This window comes from Electrona antarctica, assembly GCF_951216825.1.
Source record: "Electrona antarctica genome assembly, contig: scaffold_103, whole genome shotgun sequence".
NCBI classification, from domain to species: domain Eukaryota; kingdom Metazoa; phylum Chordata; class Actinopteri; order Myctophiformes; family Myctophidae; genus Electrona; species Electrona antarctica.
The window spans coordinates 108701-122179 of NW_027637143.1; the positions used below are offsets into that span (position 1 = coordinate 108701).

The following is a 13479-nucleotide window of genomic DNA, read 5'->3' on the forward strand; positions in this document are numbered from 1 at the left end:
GACACCTTCCTGATCGCCTGTGGACCGGACGACTGCTCTGAGCTGTGGCTCTGGAACGTCCAGGTAACACACAGACGCACGTCGCACGCACACAGGGACACGCACACACACACACACACACACAGGGACACACACACACACACACACACAGGGACACACACACATGGATTTTATGGAGAATCAATCTAGACGGAGCAACATAATTGTTGACGGCCTGACTGATGAGAGAGGAGAACCTTGGGAGACATCTGAGAAAAAGGTTCGATCTATGCTGGAGGAGAAACTGGGTTTGGAGGGCAGAAAGATTGAAATTGAACGTGCTCATAGAGTGGGTCAGTTTCAGGATCAGGGCAGGCCAAGGCAAATCGTTGTGAAGTTGCTGAGATTTAAAGACCGACAAGCGATCTTCTCTGAAGCTAAAAAGCTAATGGGAACAAACATCTATATCAATGAGGACTTCTCTGATTTAATCAAGAAGAGAAGAAGAGATTTGATGCCCCAGCTGAAAGCTGCTCGGCAGAGGGGCGAAGGCGAATATGCTTGTTTAAGACAAACTGGTGATTAAGCCCAAGAGGTCAGAGGGTGATTAGCTGAATGGTCATTCAGCTTTTCATTTGGTTTTAGCTTTTGTATTGCATTTTGTACATGTTTTTAATGTCTATTAAATTACCAAAAAAAGGATTACGGTTTGCACATTTAAATATATGTAGTCTAAGAAATAAGGTTACTGAACTGTGCTCTATTCTGAACGAAAATAATATTCATGTAATGGCAATCACAGAAACACACTTAGATGAAAAAATACAGGATTCTGAGTTGGCGGTTCAAGGATACAACATAATTAGATTAGATAGAGATGAAAATGGAGGAGGGACAGCATTTTACATTCAGGATCATATCCCTGCAAAAAATAGAAAAGACCTAGGTATAGATGGTGTGGAAGCTCTATGGATACAAGTGCATTTACCACATGAAGCCCATTTTAACATGCTGTTGCTATAGGCCACCTAGTTCTGGTATATATTATTTGAATAATATTTGCACAATGTTACAAAATGCGACTGATTTTGATTATGATATATTATTTGCAGCCGATATGAATGTAGATTGGTTTTCGAGTAACTGTTCTTTGAAAAGAAAGTTGAGCGATGCAGCCATGGTATACAATTTGTCTCAGATTGTGAATCAGCCTACAAGAATCCATGTTAATAGAGATGGTACACGTTCGTCCTCATGTATAGATCATTTTTTTACAAATGCCCCAGAAAAATGCTCTAAAGCCATTTCTGTCCAAGTGGGGTTTAGTAACCATAACATAATTGCAACAACTTGGAAAGCGAATGTGCCCAAAAGTGGGCCTAAGATCATTCATAAAATAATGCATAAGAAATGTTCTGACGGTTTGAAAAATGTGAACTGGAATTTGGTTCTTGATTGTAAGAATACAGAGGCTGCATTAATAATATTTACAACATTATTCTCAAATATTTGTGATGAACATGCCCCAATTAAAAAACGTACTGTTAGGAAGATCAAAGCCCCCTGGATAGATGATGAGTTAAAAAGATATATAAAAGAGAGAGATTTACTTAAGCAGTCTGCGGTTGCAGCTGGCTGCCCTGATACCTGGCAGAAATATAGAGCCCTTCGGAATAAAATTACTAAAATGAATAGACAGAAGAAGAAACGACACTATTTACTATCAAAGGAATGTAAATATGACAGTAAAAAGCTGTGTAAAACATTGAATGAAGCTGTGGGTAGGGATACAATGGGCAAAGTGCCTTCATTTATAGAGGTAGAGGGTAAGGTCATCACTAGACCAGTTCATTTATAGAGGTAGAGGGTAAGGTCATCACTAGACCAGTTCATTTATAGAGGTAGAGGGTAAGGTCATCACTAGACCAGTTCATTTATAGAGGTAGAGGGTAAGGTCATCACTAGACCAGTTCATTTATAGAGGTAGAGGGTAAGTTCATCACTAGACCAGTTCATTTATAGAGGTAGAGGGTAAGGTCATCACTAGACCAGTTGACATAGCAAATTACTTTAATAATTTATTCATTAGTAAAAAGTAAATACAATTCGAGATCAGGTGCTACCAGTGAGTGGCATTATTTCTGATTCAATTATAAAAAACAAGATTATAAAGGACAAGGTGTGTACTTTTGAATTCAAGAAGATAGGAGTAGAAGAGGTAGAAAAGCTTTTATTTTCAATTCAAAGTGATAAGCCATGTGGAGTTGATCATTTAGATGGTAGGTTACTGCAGTTGTCTGTAGAGTGTATTGTGACACCTATATGCCATATCTTTAATTTGTGTCTTGAAAATGGTGTTTTCCCACAGCTATGGAAAATTGCAAAGGTTACTCCACTGCCAAAAAGCAGTGGGGAACCGTTCACTGGTCAAAATAGTAGGCCCGTGAGTATTTTACCAGTGCTCAGTAAAGTGATGGAGAAAGTTATATATCAACAAATTCAAGGTTATTTTGAAGAATACAGCATTAACTCTTGAGTGTCAGCATGCATATAAGGTTGGATATTCAACAGGTACAGCACTCACAGCGCTAACTGGTCATATAAGGTTGGATATTCAACAGGCACAGCACTCACAGCGCTAACTGGTCATATAAGGTTGGATATTCAACAGGCACAGCACTCACAGCGCTAACTGGTCATATAAGGTTGGATATTCAACAGGCACAGCACTCACAGCGCTAACTGGTCATATAAGGTTGGATATTCAACAGGCACAGCACTCACAGCGCTAACTGGTCATATAAGGTTGGATATTCAACAGGCACAGCACTCACAGCGCTAACTGGTCATATAAGGTTGGATATTCAACAGGCACAGCACTCACAGCGCTAACTGGTCATATAAGGTTGGATATTCAACAGGCACAGCACCCACAGCACTAACTGACAACTGTCTTAAACATATTGACAAGAAGTCAATGGTGGGTGCTGTGCTTTTGGACTTTAGTGCGGCATTCGATGTGATAGATCATCAGTTGCTGCTCAGGAAGTTATCGGCATATCATTTTAAAGAAAGTGCTATTGAATTAATGAAAAGTTATCTGGTCAACAGGCAACAATGTGTAGTGTTTAATGGTGCATTGTCAGAGATTGTGACTCCTCAATGTGGCGTCCCCCAGGGAAGTTGTCTAGGCCCGCCCCATTGCTTTACTCCATCTTTGTTAATGATTTACCACATGTACTAAAAAGTGCATGTATGGAAATCTATGCAGATGACACTACAATGTATGTATCAAGTGAAAATTCTGTTTCTGTTACAAGAGGAGTTAATGCTGGTTTCTAACTGGGTCATTGCAAATAGGCTAAAACGGAATGTTTTAAAAACAAAGAGTATTATGCTGGGTTCTAGACATATGCTGAGATCTAATCCTGAACTGAGTCTGGTTTTACAAGGTACTGCTATTGAACAGGTTAAAGAGGCCAAGTTGTTGGGCGTGATTATTGATGAAACTCTTTCGTGGTCGATGCAAATTAGTAAAATGGTATCTGAGATGAGTAGAAACATTTCAATGATAAGAAGAGGAGCACATCTGTTGACTAGTTCAACTGTTAAACTTGTGTTACAATCACTAGTTTTGTCCAGTCTTGATTACTGCCCCACAATTTGGTCTAGTGCTTCAAAAAAGGATTTGGAAAAACTTCATCTCACTCAGAACAGGGCAGCACGCCTCGCTCTGCACTGTTCTGGGAGAACTAGTGTTGAGTGGATGCATGCTGCCCTGTCATGGATGAGAGTGGATCAAAGGTTGGCTTGTAGCCTTGTGACATTTCTGTTTAATATATATCATTCTGGTAAACCTACACAGTTGTTTCTACAGATACAACCCACCAATACTAGACATAGCTATGCCACCAGACAGGCTGTTGGTCGTCACTTTACTCCACCTTTGATACCTAGAACAAATGCACTTAAGAGAACAGCAATGTATAGAGCAGGAGCCCATTGGAATATTATTAATATAGAGAATAAATCAAGCTTTAAAAATAAATTGAAGGCAGCAGTGATTAGGAAAGAAATCATGTTTAGTTAGATTGGTGAGTGTTTGATTTCAATTAATAGGATATACAATGTTACGTTTGTAAAATTGTTGTATACATTTGTTGTAATGTAATATATTTTCTAGAATGCATGAAGACTGAAAGCTTCAATTATGTTTTGTTTTGTTTTTAACTATGTAATGAAAAAAATACATTGTATTATGTTTTAAATTGATTGTATGAGTGTTTGGACCCCAGGAAGAGTCTTCACTGTAGTGAGGACTACTGGGGATCAGGAAGAGTCTTCACTGTAGTGAGGACTACTGGACCCCAGGAAGAGTCTTCACTGTAGTGAGGACTACTGGGGATCAGGAAGAGTCTTCACTGTAGTGAGGACTACTAGACCCCAGGAAGAGTCTTCACTGTAGTGAGGACTAATGGACCCCAGGAAGAGTCTTCACTGTAGTGAGGACTACTGGACCCCAGGAAGAGTCTTCACTGTAGTGAGGACTACTGGACCCCAGGAAGAGTCTTCACTGTAGTGAGGACTACTGGACCCCAGGAAGAGTCTTCACTGTAGTGAGGACTACTGGACCCCAGGAAGAGTCTTCACTGTAGTGAGGACTACTGGACCCCAGGAAGAGTCTTCACTGTAGTGAGGACTACTGGACCCCAGGAAGAGTCTTCACTGTAGTGAGGACTAATGGACCCCAGGAAGAGTCTTCACTGTAGTGAGGACTAATGGACCCCAGGAAGAGTCTTCACTGTAGTGAGGACTACTGGACCCCAGGAAGAGTCTTCACTGTAGTGAGGACTACTGGACCCCAGGAAGAGTCTTCACTGTAGTGAGGACTAATGGACCCCAGGAAGAGTCTTCACTGTAGTGAGGACTACTGGACCCCAGGAAGAGTCTTCACTGTAGTGAGGACTACTGGACCCCAGGAAGAGTCTTCACTGTAGTGAGGACTACTGGACCCCAGGAAGAGTCTTCACTGTAGTGAGGACTACTGGACCCCAGGAAGAGTCTTCACTGTAGTGAGGACTACTGGACCCCAGGAAGAGTCTTCACTGTAGTGAGGACTACTGGACCCCAGGAAGAGTCTTCACTGTAGTGAGGACTACTGGACCCCAGGAAGAGTCTTCACTGTAGTGAGGACTACTGGACCCCAGGAAGAGTCTTCACTGTAGTGAGGACTACTGGGGATCAGGAAGAGTCTTCACTGTAGTGAGGACTACTAGACCCCAGGAAGAGTCTTCACTGTAGTGAGGACTAATGGACCCCAGGAAGAGTCTTCACTGTAGTGAGGACTACTGGACCCCAGGAAGAGTCTTCACTGTAGTGAGGACTACTGGACCCCAGGAAGAGTCTTCACTGTAGTGAGGACTACTGGACCCCAGGAAGAGTCTTCACTGTAGTGAGGACTACTGGACCCCAGGAAGAGTCTTCACTGTAGTGAGGACTACTGGACCCCAGGAAGAGTCTTCACTGTAGTGAGGACTACTGGACCCCAGGAAGAGTCTTCACTGTAGTGAGGACTAATGGACCCCAGGAAGAGTCTTCACTGTAGTGAGGACTAATGGACCCCAGGAAGAGTCTTCACTGTAGTGAGGACTACTGGACCCCAGGAAGAGTCTTCACTGTAGTGAGGACTACTGGACCCCAGGAAGAGTCTTCACTGTAGTGAGGACTAATGGACCCCAGGAAGAGTCTTCACTGTAGTGAGGACTACTGGACCCCAGGAAGAGTCTTCACTGTAGTGAGGACTACTGGACCCCAGGAAGAGTCTTCACTGTAGTGAGGACTACTGGACCCCAGGAAGAGTCTTCACTGTAGTGAGGACTACTGGACCCCAGGAAGAGTCTTCACTGTAGTGAGGACTACTGGACCCCAGGAAGAGTCTTCACTGTAGTGAGGACTACTGGACCCCAGGAAGAGTCTTCACTGTAGTGAGGACTACTGGACCCCAGGAAGAGTCTTCACTGTAGTGAGGACTACTGGACCCCAGGAAGAGTCTTCACTGTAGTGAGGACTACTGGACCCCAGGAAGAGTCTTCACTGTAGTGAGGACTACTGGACCCCAGGAAGAGTCTTCACTGTAGTGAGGACTACTGGACCCCAGGAAGAGTCTTCACTGTAGTGAGGACTACTGGACCCCAGGAAGAGTCTTCACTGTAGGACTAATGGACCCCAGGAAGAGTCTTCACTGTAGTGAGGACTACTGGACCCCAGGAAGAGTCTTCACTGTAGTGAGGACTACTGGACCCCAGGAAGAGTCTTCACTGTAGTGAGGACTACTGGACCCCAGGAAGAGTCTTCACTGTAGGACTACTGGACCCCAGGAAGAGTCTTCACTCTAGTGAGGACTACTGGACCCCAGGAAGAGTCTTCACTGTAGTGAGGACTACTGGACCCCAGGAAGAGTCTTCACTGTAGTGAGGACTAATGGGGATCCGTAATAAACACACACACACACACACACACACACACACACACACACACAGGGACACGCGCACACACACACACACAAACAGACACACACACACACACACACACAGACACACACACACACACACACACAAACAGACACACACACACACACACACACACAGACACACACACACACACACACACACACACACACACACACAGGAAGAGAGTGAGGGAGGAAGAAGGGAATGAGGGAGGGAAGGATGGAGGGAATGAGGGAGGGGGGGAAGGGAAGGGGGAAGGGAGGGAGGGAAGGGGGAAGGGAACAAACGTGCATGGCCGATAAAAAGCAGTCTACAGACGGTGTACTCGATGACCTCTCGTTGTCTGACCCCTCCCCCCTCTCTCTCTCTCTATCTCTCTCTCCCCCACCCCCAACACGCCCACTCCTTTTCTTCTCGTTCTCCCCCCCCCCCCCCCCCCAGACGGGCGAGCTGCGAACGAAGATGTCCCAGTCCCACGAGGACAGCCTGACCAGTGTGGCCTGGAACCCTGACGGCAAGCGCTTTGTCACCGGGGGACAGAGAGGACAGTTCTACCAGTGTGTAAGTGTCTTTGTGGGGACAGAGAGGACAGACAGTTCTACCAGTGTGTAAGTGTCTTTGTGGGGACAGAGAGGACAGACAGTTTTACCAGTGTGTAAGTGTCTCTGTGGGGACAGAGAGGACAGACAGTTCTACCAGTGTGTAAGTGTCTTTGTGGGGACAGAGATAGGACAGTTCTACCAGTGTGTACGTGTCTTTGTGGGGACAGAGAGGACAGTTCTACCAGTGTGTAAGTGTCTTTGTGGAGACAGAGGCCCTCATTTATCAATTGAGTGTAAATTCTGCCCCAAATTCGAGCGTAGGTTTCGTAGTACACCCACGTCGCGTCGGCATTTATAAAGTGATCGCAAACAGCTGATCCTTCCTTAATTTCATTCCTAGCAGTAATAAATGTGACGGCTGAAATCTATCTGGCACGCCCTATGAAATCAAGCCTCGCCCTCGTTTTTGCGACATGAACAACTGCAATACGACCTGGAAACCATAGTTACAGGGGAAAAAAAGTTTCACTCGCTTGCCTAAGTTGCCTTGCTGCCCCCTCCCATACACACACACACAGACGCACGCACGCACGCACACGCAACTTGTTGCATCTTAAATAAATAAACCTGCATGAATTAAATAAAGCTGTAGGACTACCCTGTCTGTTTCTCCTCTCGCTTCGCTTCCCTTGCTGCCCGCCTCACCCCCCCCCCCCCACATATCGCAATTTGCAAGCAACTGTCACTGTGTTGTTAGTTGTATATTAAATTATTAGTCTTTATTCATTTAACAAGATATATTCGTGAACGAAAACCTGAACCTGTGAACCATGAATTATATAACAAATAGGCGCGCACACACGCTGCTGTTTTGCAAGGTGCATCTCCTGTCCTGTCTATCTGTCTCTCTCTATCACTGTGGTCCGTCCGTGACACCGTGACCAATTGACCATGCACGTTCGACAGTCTATTTAAATGGCCTCGCTGTCAATTATATGAATATTGCAGCCAAAACCGTAGCCTCATGTGGCACTGGACAGTGGTGGTGGGCTTAGCCTATACTGTCTCCGATGCGTTCCCACTTGCGCTGGCACGGCACATTTGGCATTCGAGCGACGCGTCGGGTTTATTAAACGAGGAGGAGATTGCACATACTGATACTGTAACTCCAGAAAGAGTAGGCCTGCTGTAGATTAGGCTACAGTAGGCTACCACGTTGGGACTCTCCGCAGCTGCAGCGCTGCACTATACTCTCCAACGTCCCGTCGTGGAAATATTTCAGCACAGACAGCCCAAATCCTCGCATGTATGCGCTCATCATGCAAAACACTGTTTAAATGGCTTACGCATCTAACTTGCAACATTGTTTTTAAATGCGTGATTTTAATTGCTTGCCTGTAAAGTTGGAAATCTCCTAATTTCATATGACACAAAGACACATCGTTGATGTATTCCTTTACTTTTTTTTTTTTTTTTTTACATTTAGCCCATATACATACCTATACAGTTTTATATAAACATTTTAGGAGTGAATACATATGTTTCGATGCCTGTGACAGCCTCTCAGCTGGTCGAACAATGCTGCTCCGCTGTTCTACGACAGAAAAACAGCCGAGGACAAAGCTCCCGACCAGACGTGATTTTTGTCTTGGCACAAGTTCAAATTCAAGCTTTGGCGCAAATCGTAAATGCCGAGAATTGCGGTAATTTCGGCGTACACCCATATTTTGGCGTACGCACGGTTGATAAATGAGGGCCAGAGAGAGGACAGTTCTACCAGAGTGTAAGTGTCTTTGTGGGGACAGAGAGAGGACAGTTCTACCAGAGTGTAAGTGTCTTTGTGGGGACAGAGAGGGGACAGTTCTACCAGAGTGTAAGTGTCTTTGTGGGGACAGAGAGGGGACAGTTCTACCAGAGTGTAAGTGTCTTTGTGGGGACAGTTCTACCAGACTGTAAGTGTCTTTGTGGGGACAGAGAGGGGACAGTTCTACCAGAGTGTAAGTGTCTTTGTGGGGACAGAGAGGGGACAGTTCTACCAGAGTGTAAGTGTCTTTGTGGGGACAGAGAGGGGACAGTTCTACCAGACTGTAAGTGTCTTTGTGGGGACAGAGAGGGGACAGTTCTACCAGAGTGTAAGTGTCTTTGTGGGGACAGAGAGGGGACAGTTCTACCAGAGTGTAAGTGTCTTTGTGGGGACAGTTCTACCAGACTGTAAGTGTCTTTGTGGGGACAGAGAGGGGACAGTTCTACCAGAGTGTAAGTGTCTTTGTGGGGACAGTTCTACCAGAGTGTAAGTGTCTTTGTGGGGACAGAGAGGGGACAGTTCTACCAGAGTGTAAGTGTCTTTGTGGGGACAGAGAGGGGACAGTTCTACCAGAGTGTAAGTGTCTTTGTGGGGACAGAGAGGGGACAGTTCTACCAGAGTGTAAGTGTCTTTGTGGAGACAGAGAGGGGACAGTTCTACCAGAGTGTAAGTGTCTTTGTGGGGACAGTTCTACCAGAGTGTAAGTGTCTTTGTGGGGACAGAGAGGGGACAGTTCTACCAGAGTGTAAGTGTCTTTGTGGGGACAGTTCTACCAGAGTGTAAGTGTCTTTGTGGGGACAGAGAGGGGACAGTTCTACCAGACTGTAAGTGTCTTTGTGGGGACAGAGAGAGGACAGTTCTACCAGAGTGTAAGTGTCTTTGTGGGGACAGAGAGGGGACAGTTCTACCAGAGTGTAAGTGTCTTTGTGGGGACAGAGAGGGGACAGTTCTACCAGACTGTAAGTGTCTTTGTGGGGACAGAGAGGGGACAGTTCTACCAGAGTGTAAGTGTCTTTGTGGGGACAGTTCTACCAGACTGTAAGTGTCTTTGTGGGGACAGAGAGGGGACAGTTCTACCAGAGTGTAAGTGTCTTTGTGGGGACAGAGAGGGGACAGTTCTACCAGACTGTAAGTGTCTTTGTGGGGACAGAGAGGGGACAGTTCTACCAGAGTGTAAGTGTCTTTGTGGGGACAGAGAGGGGACAGTTCTACCAGAGTGTAAGTGTCTTTGTGGGGACAGTTCTACCAGAGTGTAAGTGTCTTTGTGGGGACAGAGAGGGGACAGTTCTACCAGACTGTAGGTGTCTTTGTGGGGACAGAGAGAGGACAGTTCTACCAGAGTGTAAGTGTCTTTGTGGGGACAGTTCTACCAGAGTGTAAGTGTCTTTGTGGGGACAGAGAGGGGACAGTTCTACCAGACTGTAAGTGTCTTTGAGGGGACAGTTCTACCAGACTGTAGGTGTCTTTGTGGGGACAGTTCTACCAGAGTGTAAGTGTCTTTGTGGGGACAGAGAGGGGACAGTTCTACCAGACTGTAAGTGTCTTTGTGGGGACAGTTCTACCAGAGTGTAAGTGTCTTTGTGGGGACAGAGAGGGGACAGTTCTACCAGAGTGTAAGTGTCTTTGTGGGGACAGTTCTACCAGAGTGTAAGTGTCTTTGTGGGGACAGAGAGGGGACAGTTCTACCAGACTGTAAGTGTCTTTGTGGGGACAGTTCTACCAGAGTGTAAGTGTCTTTGTGGGGACAGAGAGGGGACAGTTCTACCAGAGTGTAAGTGTCTTTGTGTGTGTGTGACTGGGGGAGGGGAGATGGTAGGAATGTGACGGTGTGTGTGCACACCACCACACACACACACACACACACACACACACACACACACACACACACACACACACACACACACACACACACACACACACAGTGTGATGAAGAATAGATCCTAGACTCCTCCCCCTATTGATGTGTCTCTGCCATGAACCCACTGAACCTTTACGGACATGTTGTTTACCGTGTGTGCGTGTGTGCGTATGCATGTGCGTGTGTGTGTGTGTGTGCGCGTGCACACATCTGTGTGTTATTGACCATGATGGGGGTGGAGCCAGGTTTTGTCTTGTGTACTAACATGTAAACAACAGTTTAGAAACGTTTTACGTTATTTATTGTTTTAAGCCTCAGCAGAGTCACTGCCCATATTTCGCCGCAGGTTGAAAACCCACCTCTTCAGGAAACACTACCCTTCCTCTCTGCCTGACCTACTTGTTGTTAACTAGTTGTACGAACGCTTGTTTTCTATTGTATTGTTTATTGGATCTTGTTTAGTCGATACACTTAATTGTTTTAGCTCATGCTCATTTGATTTAGCTATTTTGTCTCATCTGTTTAAGGAAATAGGTAGCTGATATATTGCACTTTTACCTTAGCGCTAGGTATACTCTTGGTTGCTTGTTTTTGCAGAAAATGCACTAAAGACTTCTGGTGATTAGTAGTTTTTGTTCCCTACCTATGTTGAATACACTTATTGTAAGTCGCTTTGGATAAAAGCGTCTGCTAAATGACTGTAATGTAATGTAATGTAATTCAAATACGCTTTTTTTAAGCCTCTAGATACAAAATCCATTTGCCAAACATGTAATCGTTTTGGTTACCGACGGCTAAATTCAGACTTTTTATTTTTGTTTAGTGGTAGTTCTCCCACACCCCTGGTTCATTTATGTAATCATCTAAAACCAGTGGTCCTTGAGGGGGTTCCAGGTGGTCCCCAGCTAAATGATTCAACCAGTGGTCCTTGAGGGGGTCCCAGGTGGTCCCCAGCTAAATGATTCAACCAGTGGTCCTTGAGGGGGTCCCAGGTGGTCCCCAGCTAAATGATTCAACCAGTGGTCCTTGAGGGGGTCCCAGGTGGTCCCCAGCTAAATGATTCAACCAGTGGTCCTTGAGGGGGTCCCAGGTGGTCCCCAGCTAAATGATTCAACCAGTGGTCCTTGAGGGGGTCCCAGGTGGTCCCCAGCTAAATGATTCAACCAGTGGTCCTTGAGGGGGTTCCAGGTGGTCCCCAGCTAAATGATTCAACCAGTGGTCCTTGAGGGGGTTCCAGGTGGTCCCCAGCTAAATGATGTCGGTAACCAAATGGACCCTTAATAGATCTTGAACTCTTGAGAGCGTAAAAGGAAACCAAATGGACCCGTAAAAGTTCAGTTATTGTTGAACTGCATTCTGGATGACTTAATTTACCAACTTAATACACAATTAGAGAATGTAGAAGAATTGTTCTATTGATCAACGGTTGCCTGTTATCTCTCCTGTGAAACCACATCAATGGTTGCCTGTTATCTCTCCTGTGAAACCACATCAACGGTTGCCTGTTATCTCTCCTGTGAAACCACATCAACGGTTGCCTGTTATCTCTCCTGTGAAACCACATCAACGGTTGCCTGTTATCTCTCCTGTGAAACCACATCAACGGTTGCCTGTTATCTCTCCTGTGAAACCACATCAACGGTTGCCTGTTATCTCTCCTGTGAAACCACATCAACGGTTGCCTGTTATCTCTCCTGTGAAACCACATCAATGTCCTGGTATCTCTCCTGTGAAACCACATCAATGTCCTGGTATCTCTCCTGTGAAACCACATCAATGTCCTGGTATCTCTCCTGTGAAACCACATCAATGTCCTGTTATCTCTCCTGTGAAACCACATCAATGTCCTGTTATCTCTCCTGTGAAACCACATCAACGGTTGCCTGTTATCTCTCCTGTGAAACCACATCAACGGTTGCCTGTTATCTCTCCTGTGAAACCACATCAATGTCCTGTTATCTCTCCTGTGAAACCACATCAATGTCCTGTTATCTCTCCTGTGAAACCACATCAATGTCCTGTTATCTCTCCTGTGAAACCACATCAATGTCCTGTTATCTCTCCTGTGAAACCACATCAATGTCCACAGCATGGAATTGTGGACAAAAGTAGGTCTGGATTAACCCCTTTTGGTGTTAGCATTATGTTCTACTTTAGCTATTGAAAAATAGCAGATCTACAAGTTCATAGCGCGCCACAGAGTGGGAGGGGGTGCGGGGGCAGTGGGAGGGGGTGCGGGGGCAGTGGGAGGGGGTGTGGGGGCAGTGGGGGGGGGGGTGCGGGGGCAGTGGGGGGGGTGCGGGGGCAGTGGGAGGGGGTGCGGGGGCAGTGGGAGGGGGTGCGGGGGGAGGGGGTGCGGGGGCGGTGGGAGGGGGTGCGGGGGCAGTGGGAGGGGGTGCGGGGGGACGGGGTGCGGGGGCAGTGGGAGGGGGTGCGGGGGCAGTGGGGGGGGGGGTGCGGGGGCAGTGGGAGGGGGTGCAGTGGACCACACTAATCTGTTATGTCTTTTAGGACCTGGATGGGAACCTCCTGGACTCCTGGGAGGGGGTGCGGGTCCAGTGCCTGTGGTGTCTGAACGACGGGCGGACGGTGCTGGCGTCAGACACGCACCAACGCATCCGCGGCTACAACTTCGAGGACCTCACGGACAGGAACATGTGAGTAAGGTGGTGGTCTGTAAGGTGGTGGTGGTCCGTAAGGTGGTGGTGGTGGTCCGTAAGGTGGTGGTGGTCCGTAAGGTGGTGGTGGTGACCTTACGGACAGGAACATGTGGGTAAGGTGGTGGTG

At 46.4% G+C, this 13479-nt stretch overlaps 1 protein-coding gene across 1 annotated transcript in view; it reads left to right on the forward strand.

Moving 5' to 3' along the window:
• The window catches only part of LOC306919133 (WD repeat-containing protein 26-like), a gene marked incomplete at its 5' end in the record, with an annotated part of 98726 nt that overhangs the window by 64074 nt on the left and 21173 nt on the right, over positions 1 to 13479 (forward strand). Inside the window, 3 exons of the mRNA XM_079531968.1 lie at positions 1 to 63; positions 6930 to 7049; positions 13204 to 13349. The exon at positions 1 to 63 is cut by the window's left edge and continues 78 nt beyond it. Of these exons, the coding sequence (XP_079388094.1) occupies positions 1 to 63; positions 6930 to 7049; positions 13204 to 13349 (329 nt within the window). The remainder of the gene's footprint in view (positions 64 to 6929; positions 7050 to 13203; positions 13350 to 13479) is intronic.